Here is an 8,512-nt window from a genome sequence, read left to right on the forward strand (position 1 = left end):
CGGAGTGCTCCTGGGTCTCCAGGCACGTGGTCTCAGCAGGCAGAAGGGCTAGGCCGCCTGTGCATTTTCAGAGGCAGATGGGCCAGCTCGGGCTCCTCCAGAGAGTAGCCCTCGAGAAGTACAGAGAGTCCCACTCCAGCCCGTTCCCTCTGGCACACCTGTTTCAGAGCTAGGAGCAGGTGGCCACTGTTCAGGATCCGGTGGGATGCCTGAGCTTTCTGCCATACCTACTGGACCCAGGTCCTGCGGCCTTGGCTGGGTGTGCCAGCAGCTTCCCCATGAGCAGCCACCCCCCACCGGGAGAGCCAGGGAAGTTGTCCAGGCCCTTGTGGAAATTTTTGTTGCAGCCAGATAGGTCTCCACATTTAGTGAGGGAAGGCCCAAGCAGGTGGCTAGATCTTTTCAGCGGCCCTGCTAATGACCCCGTACCTGCCTGTTTTACCCACATGGTCACTCCCAGTTAAAGGGGCCATTTTGTTTGCCACCTCTGGGGGGCCGGAAGCCCGCAGACTGCACTCTGTACCTCCTGTGTCACATGGCTCCTTGCACACCTTGGTGCATGACTGTCTCTGCGCTGCAGCCTGCGGGCCACTGTTGGCCTCTTGATTTGAGGGCTCTGCACTGTCCCTCTAACCTGCAGGGTGAGTGACCACAGACTCCAACTTCCCAGACCCAGGACCCAAACTGGAGGAGAACCAAAGTCAATGGTGATGTCCCCATCCCACCCCAAGGGGCACTTTGGGGCATGTGCCCCTCCTGGCCCTGGGGCAGGTGTGCTCTTGTGGGAACAAGGGAGAGCGGCAGGGCTTTAAGCCGTCTTCCTGTGGGGTCAGGCTGTTGAAGTGATCCTTACCACACTGCATTTCCTGACACGGAGAGGACAATGGACGGTTGAGAAGCGTTCGGTAGCCGGAGGGCCACGGCGGGTACGGTTGGGGACCATCCCTGTAACCCCCTGCCTCGGTCTAGCTTCGGGCAGACAGGATGCTTTCAGCCTCTCCTTCAGGACCTGTTTCCAGCCTGGGGTTCCCTCCTTAGGGCCACCCCTCTCACGTGCGTTCTGGGGGGCAGGCAGAGCAGAGGTGGAGGCGGACACGTCTCTCACTTCTCTGATGCTCAGAGCACTAGATGCTCCCAGTGGGGAGAGGGAGGCAGGGACGGCAGGGAGGACAGAAAGCTGGGCGCCATCGGGCGCACACTGGCAGGCTGGCCGCGCGCCTCCCTCTGACCAGTGCCGTGTCCTAGGCCACGGAGGAGAAGGAGGAGATGGAGGAGCTGCAGGCCTACAACCGGCGGCTGCTGCACAACATCCTGCCCAAGGACGTGGCTGCCCACTTCCTGGCCCGCGAGCGGCGCAACGACGAGCTCTACTACCAGTCGTGCGAGTGCGTGGCCGTCATGTTTGCCTCCATCGCCAACTTCTCCGAGTTCTATGTGGAGCTGGAGGCCAACAATGAGGGCGTCGAGTGCCTGCGGCTGCTCAATGAGATCATCGCCGACTTTGACGAGGTGCGGCCAGGGGGAGCTTGGGTCCCTGGAGCGGGGGGGGGGGGGGGGACGCCAGGGCACCTGAGGGCAGGCACCTTGCCTCCATTTCTTCCCCTAGCCTGTTATAAAGGAGGAAACAGGCCCACAGACACGGCTTAGCTTACAGACAGGGGGTGGCAGAGTGGGCGTCCCAGCCCAGGCCACCGGGACTTCAAGTCTGCCCCCTGGCTGCCCCAGTGAGACATTGCCCGGCTATCTTGCCCATCCTCCCCGTTCGCCGCTGCTTCTCTCATGCCACCTAAGGCTGGGCAGGCCCCTAGCTGGGGCCAAGCTTTTAAGAGAGTCCAAGGAAGGAGGGACTCCCAGGCTAAGGGAGGAGGAGCCCTGAATAGCAGGGGCAGAAACACAAACATGCGCCCTTGCCAAGTCCCCAGTGTGCCAGGCCCTGGGCACATACACCATGCCCAATAGGGCATTTCGGACCTGGGAGCTCACCAAGAGTTGAGTGTGAGGGAGTGAACCCCAGTGGGAATGTAGGGCCTGGGGTGAAGGATGATGGGGTGAAGGCTGGGACAGGGCTGTGCTGGAAGCAGCCCATGAGGCTCCTGGGGCAAGGGGTAACTGAAGTTGGCTGAAATGGGTCTGGGCAGGCTTCTGGCAAGGCCGGGAGATAGAAGAAGGGTGTCTCTCTGGACAAAGATGGGAATGTGGGCCAGAGAAGGGAGGAGATGGTCCCCAGCCCCTTGGGGGCAACAGGCTCTGAAGTGACTAGGGAGCTGGTGTGGGGCTCTTGGTGCGGGGTGGACGGTAGCACCCGGCCACCACACATGGGTGAGTACTGGAGGAGGCCTGCTCTGTCAGCCTCGCTCTGAGTTGATGTGGAGATGGGCCCCCTGTGTGAACGGGGGGGACATGAAGGGCCATGCTGCTGACGTCTCCTGTAGACCTCAGTGCCCCAGCCTTGGTGGTGACCCAGGTTTGGCCTCCTTCCATCCAGATCATCAGTGAGGATCGGTTCAAGCAGCTGGAGAAGATCAAGACCATTGGCAGCACCTACATGGCCGCCTCAGGCCTCAACGACTCTACGTATGACAAGGTGGGCAAGACCCACATCAAAGCCCTGGCCGACTTCGCCATGAAGCTCATGGACCAAATGAAGTACATCAATGAACACTCCTTCAACAACTTCCAGATGAAGATCGGTGAGCTTGGGTTCCGGGCAGTCTGGCCTGGGAATAGCAGGTGGGGTGAAAAGCTCCATGTGGCTTGGCAGGACCGAAGAGGAGGGCTGTGGAGGGAAGTGTCTTATGGATGGACGACATTGCTATTTGGAAGCTTCTGCCATATTGGTGGTCCTACTTCTCACACAACAGTGAGGCTTTATGCAGCCCCATGTGAGAGAGACCATTTCTGTGATCAGAGGGAGCGCCCAGGGGCTTGAAGACGTGGCAGAATATGTCTAGACAATGTCAGCTGAGCCAGGTGTGTTGGGGAAGGCTCGTGCCTGGAGAGGAGGGAAGACACTTCAGGTGGGGAACCAGCACAGCAAAAGCTGAGTGGCAGGGGGATCGAGGCTGGTGTGGGTAAGACTGGGAGGGTGGATGGACTAGAGTAGATGTGCCAGGAGTGAGACAGGGAGCCCATGGGGGTAGCCTTACTTCCTGGAGCTGGGTCATGGCGACATCCCTGCTCTGGCTCAGATGCCCAGGGTGAGGATCACTTGACAGAGAAGAGACTGTGGGTTAAGAGCTAGGTTCTAAGAATAAGAATGGTGGTGCCCCTGAAAGAAAAGAAAGAGAGGAGGTGAGGAGGAAGAAGACGGGGAGTTCTGGTACATGGAGTCTGAACCGACAGTGAAAACTCAAAACGGCACTGAGAGGGAGATTAAGGAGAGCCAACTGGATGATGCAGCAGGTCACTAGACGATTGAAGAGGGTGGTCCTGGTGATGGACTTGCAGGAGCGGCCAGCTGGGTGGCAAGGACGCAGGAGCAGTGCTATGTGAACGGACTTCTGTGGTCTGGGTTAGCAGGCATTTGATGGGAGCAGCGGGGTGGGAGCTGCAGGGGTAAGCATGGCCTCAGGCCCAGAGGACCCTGAGTGTCAAGGGAGGAATGATAGGGAGGGTGAGCGCTGAGGAACATGCTGACGTCTGTCCCCTGCAGGGCTCAACATCGGCCCTGTGGTGGCCGGGGTGATCGGGGCTCGCAAGCCGCAGTACGACATCTGGGGCAATACGGTGAACGTGGCCAGCCGCATGGACAGCACCGGTGTGCCCGACCGCATCCAGGTGAGCGCTGCAGCACTCACACCCACCTCACATGGGGGGCCTGTGTCTGATGCTGCATGGGCGCTATGGCAGGCCGCCCCCAGTGCCCAGTCAGAATTTCTGTGGCCAAATTTGAAGGTAGTTGGGGCTCTGTCTTGGGAGCTTGGAATTGTGTTTCAAGCCCTCAGGACCTTGGACAGCTCTTCACTCCTGTGCAAAGCCCTCTACTGGCCACAGAAGGAATTGAGGGGTATAGGCGGGAGCCACTGCCGACACTAGGCCCGGCATGCTAATGTCATAACCCACACATACAAGGGGACACAAAGATGGCTGCAGGGAGCAAGGTCTTGCCGAATGGAGCCCACAGCACTCAGGGCCTGGTTCAGGAGAACCAGGCAAGGCCCCTGGTCCCTGGGATGGTGCCCCCAACAGCCAAGGGGCCTGTCCAGAGACTCTTTCTCCTGTCCTTTGTAAGCTGGTGCTTGTGACGCCCAGGCCTGCCTCTCTTCGGCTGCTGTTTTTCTCAGGTCTTCCTTGATTCCCTCTGCTCCAATCTGACAACAGTGAGGCCCTGGACTGGGCTCTCTTCCTGTACCCTCCAACGCCCAATGCCCCAAAAGGCTGTGGTCAGGTCACTTAGCTTTCCTGGCCTCAGTTTTCCCAAGTTTTGAACTGTGCTCTCTTCGTGGCCCTTTGCTCACACCGACACTGCTTAAATGTCCCTTAAATTCTCTCTCCTGTGGGACCTCTACACAAAGGGTCAGCCCAAAGCATAGCCCAACCAGATCAGCCAGGCCTGGCTAGTGTGCAGATGCTGTTGGAGGAACCTGACAAATGGCTTTCTCTCACCTCTATCCCTGTGCCAAGGGGAGAAGGGACAAGATGGGAAATGGGGAGAGGCACAGCTTCTGACCCCACCCACAGACAAGTGAAGGACTTGCCTGGCACCTCACCTTTGCATAGGGCTTTCCCATTCTTGGAGTACACATGATGACACAGCAGGTTCACCTTCCAGCAGCCCAGCCAGAGACTCCCGGCCTGACAGCAGGCAGGGCCAGGATCCTCAGCAGGGGTGTTGCGGGGTGTACTCAGATAGCTTTTGGGTCACCTCGCGAGACACGCGTTTGTATTGCTGCTCCAGGCAGCCTGCTTTCTGCCTCGCCTGGCAATAGTGCAGTGACAACTGAAGCCACTAGGGAGTTCCCCTGGGTTTCAAAAGCTAAAGCAGTTGGGCAGTAGGACACAGACCTGAATCCAGGCTCTGCCATTTGTTAGCGATGTAAACCTCAGAGACTTAGGTTGTCTGAGCCTGAGATAATAGCACTTTCCTCATAGATTAAATGAGATAAGCAGTGGCTCTCAACCTACCTGTGCTGGAGTGAGACTTGAGTGAGCACAGGTCGTGCTGGGTATCCGGGCGGCAGTGTCAGATAGCTATGGACACGCCTAAGCACTTCCGCGCAGCTTCTGTGCTTGTCACTGGGGACAGTGACAGGCAGTTCAGGGACCACAGCCACACTGTGAGCAGCACTGAAATAGCACAGGTGAGTTGCTGGACACGCTGCCTGGCATGGAGTAGGTGCTGCCATTCTTCTGGTTTCTAACAGTTCCAGGAATGAGCAGCTGTCACTGGGAGCCCGTGCCCATCCTGTGCTGGGGACAGAGCCACCAGAAAGCAGACTCCCAGCTTAGCTTAACCACAGCCTATCCTGTCTCCTCTGTTGCCTCCTCAGGTCACCACGGACATGTACCAGGTGCTGGCTGCCAACACATACCAGCTGGAGTGCAGGGGTGTGGTCAAGGTCAAGGGCAAAGGCGAGATGATGACCTACTTCCTCAACGGGGGCCCCCCGCTCAGTTAGCAGCTGCCACCTGGTGATGCCAGGCAGCCTGGCCTCCAGAGAAACGGAATGGCTTCTTTGTGTGCCGGTGGGCAGGTGGAAGCCTGCGCTCTAGCCCATGTGGCTGCGCCGGTGAGATTTTCCACTTTGACTCCAGAAGCAGCTTCTGCCTTTGTGGGCAGGCAGCAGCCTCTGTCCCAGGCCCTGGGGTGCCAGCGTCCTGCGAGCACCAAGCTGACCAAAGATGTTTCCTCCGTAGAAGACTCCACTAGGCGTGATCTGAATCTCGAGTTTTCTAACGGGTGCTGCTGCTGCACGGGTGGAAAGGAGCTGCCGGAGCTCTTACAGTGTGGGGCAGCTGGCGTGTGACAACAGGGTTGAGGCCTTGGCCTAGGGTGGGTGGGTCGGCGGCGCGACTCAGGCCCAGGGGAACCTAGGGGTCCCAAGGGTCCGCTTTCCTGTGTGAGCCCTTCAACTTCCGACAGAGGCCACGGCCCCTGCCCCATGGAGGGGCTTTCTGGCAGGCATGCGGGCTGTGAATGGACTGCGGCCTTCTCCGCAGTCCTCCTGCACCTACACACGTAGACACGGCCTCTTCGAGGGGAGCAGAATGAATGCGAGGGGGAGGCGAGAGGGCTCGAGGCAAGGAGCAGTGGTTCTGAGAAAAAGAGTATTTATTAAATAAAACAACTTTCTGTGCCCTCCTTTAGACTATGCTAGTTGTATGCGTATGAGAGACCCACAAGCAAACGAAGATGCCACTGGGGTGGGAGGGCGGGGATCCCAACTTGTCTTTTTTTGTACTTTTTATTTTGTATTATTGAAATCCTTGGAGATCTAACAAATATACCAAATTCTATATTTTGTAAATTATATTAGAAAACAGCTGTGCACAGCATTTGTACTGTACGTATGTCAATGTATGTACTGGTGTAGGTATGTGTGTGTTTATGCTGTGGAACTGGTCACCTACAGGATGCCTGCTGCCCTCACTGCGGATAAGGCAGTTTTGGGTTTTCCCAGGTCCAACCAGAGCAGGAGCGTGTGTCCTTTTGGGGTGCCCTACATTCAGATTAAGTGGGACAATGCATGCATACATTACCCCATCTAACACATCACTTCCCTTAAGTTAAATGCAAATGCATAATAAAACAAAAAGCTGCTTTCCCATCTCAGGCCCAGCTGGAACCAAGGGAAACAGCCCCAAGCTGCAGCAAACCACTGTCCCCTCTTCTGTTCTCGGAGATGTCAGCCCTCTGCTGCCTGCAGAGAGGCAGCTCTGAGAGCTCAGGGATGGCCATGGGCGCTCAGCTTGTGTGGGGGTGGTAGGAAGCCTTACCTGCCTGCCTGTCTCAGTTGGCCACTGTGCAGGTGGCTCTCCCAGAGCTAATGCCTCAGACTTGGGGGTAACGTAGAGGTTCAGGGAGGGCAGTGGCTTTGCTCTCCATCTGCAGACCAGAGAAAAGGGGAGCCCAGCTTCAGCGTCCAAACAGCAAAGCTAGCAGAAATTTTGTCTGGTTTTTGTTTTTTTTTTGGGAGGGGAGGGTTAAGTATATAGAAAAAAAATTATTTTTTATACCCTACAAGGGTAAAAAATGGAAACGGGCATGAAAGTGAAAAATGATTACCATAGAGATACATTCAAACAGAATCCTTGGGTTCTGTGCCCAGATCTTTTCGTTGCTTCTCAGGGCAGAATTACTCTCACCTCCAACATGAGCTTGATGGAGGTGGGGTGGCAGCTATGTGCCAGCTGCAAAATGTTACTTTGATGCCCACCTGCACCACCTCTCACTGGATCCTAGCACTGGCCTCCCCTTTCCACACACCATCTCTCACTCCGATTTGAACACCGCTCTGAGAAGCAAAGCTTACAGACCTAAAACTGCCAACCCAAGTTTGTCCACGCTTTTGCTGCTCCATCCTTTGAGTTCTGCATCGCCCCCCGCCTTGCATCTGTTGGGGGGGCTGGCTTTCTCCATGGTGGTGGTCTCGAGTCCCCTGCCCCTCCATAGTGCCCGCTAATGGTGCCAGGTTTTAATTTTGCTTCCAACCTGAGTAAAGTGTGTGTGCTGAGTTCCTCTGGTGGTCCCCCCGTTGGTTACGGTCTCCTTGGCCTCTTGGGGGCCCATCCCTCCTATCCCAGCAGTGACTGGTGACACCGTGCAGTGCTAGCTCTTCATTCCCTCCAAGGGTGTGCACTCTTTTTATTCCTGCTCTTGCAAAAAAAAAAAAAAAAATACGATTATGATTTCCCATGGAAATTTAAAAAGTCTATTTAAATAATTTAACTATTAAACACTTTCACTGGTAACGTGTCCTGGTCTGATTTGTGGCTTGGGCCATGGGCCTGGTTCCAGTCTGAAGGACAGTGCACTCAAACTTTGGTGGGGCACTGGGGAGGGAGCCCCAGAGGGCAGAGACCCACCCTGAGTGGGGAAGAGCACACTGCTACGGAGAGAATGTTGGCTAAGGACCGCAGTCATCGTGGCAATCAGGTGACAGAACATTTGTGTCCTTGGCAAGAGGCAGTTCACTGGACTGAGGAGCAGGTGCCAGGGTGCAGGAAGATGAGAACGAGGAGAGACACCAGGAGTGAAGGGAACAAGGGATCGAGGATGGTACCAGAAAAGATTCAGGGCTGAGGAGAGGATGTTTTAAAACAGGTGAGCCAACCTTGTTTCCATGCTAAGGAAAAAAAAGTTGCAAATACAAGAACACAGATCACAGAAAGGACCCAAGTCGCAGGGAGAGGAGGAGATGCTGGCTGGAGGCACACTGATTTGGCCTGGATAGCTGATAACCATGGCTACCACTTACTGGACACTATGTGTGCCAGACACTGGGATAAGCACCATATAAACTATCTCATTTGTTCCTCCTGGCCACCACATGTCACTGATTGATAGAGATTT

The 8,512-nt window shown here is 56.0% G+C and overlaps 1 protein-coding gene across 1 annotated transcript in view; it reads left to right on the forward strand.

The window, feature by feature from the left end:
- ADCY5 (adenylate cyclase 5) overlaps window positions 1-7,911 on the forward strand; it is a 146,124-nt gene extending 138,213 nt beyond the window's left edge. The window contains exons 18-21 of the mRNA XM_045812687.2: window positions 1,246-1,509; window positions 2,486-2,690; window positions 3,653-3,777; window positions 5,490-7,911. Coding sequence (XP_045668643.2) covers window positions 1,246-1,509; window positions 2,486-2,690; window positions 3,653-3,777; window positions 5,490-5,618 — 723 coding nt within the window. The 3' untranslated portion in view covers window positions 5,619-7,911. The remainder of the gene's footprint in view (window positions 1-1,245; window positions 1,510-2,485; window positions 2,691-3,652; window positions 3,778-5,489) is intronic.
- Window positions 7,912-8,512: the final 601 nt, after the last annotated feature.

The sequence above is a fragment of the Ursus americanus genome, chromosome 4, assembly GCF_024610735.1.
Source record: "Ursus americanus isolate L20-20 chromosome 4, mUrsAme1.1.p, whole genome shotgun sequence".
NCBI lineage: Eukaryota > Metazoa > Chordata > Mammalia > Carnivora > Ursidae > Ursus > Ursus americanus.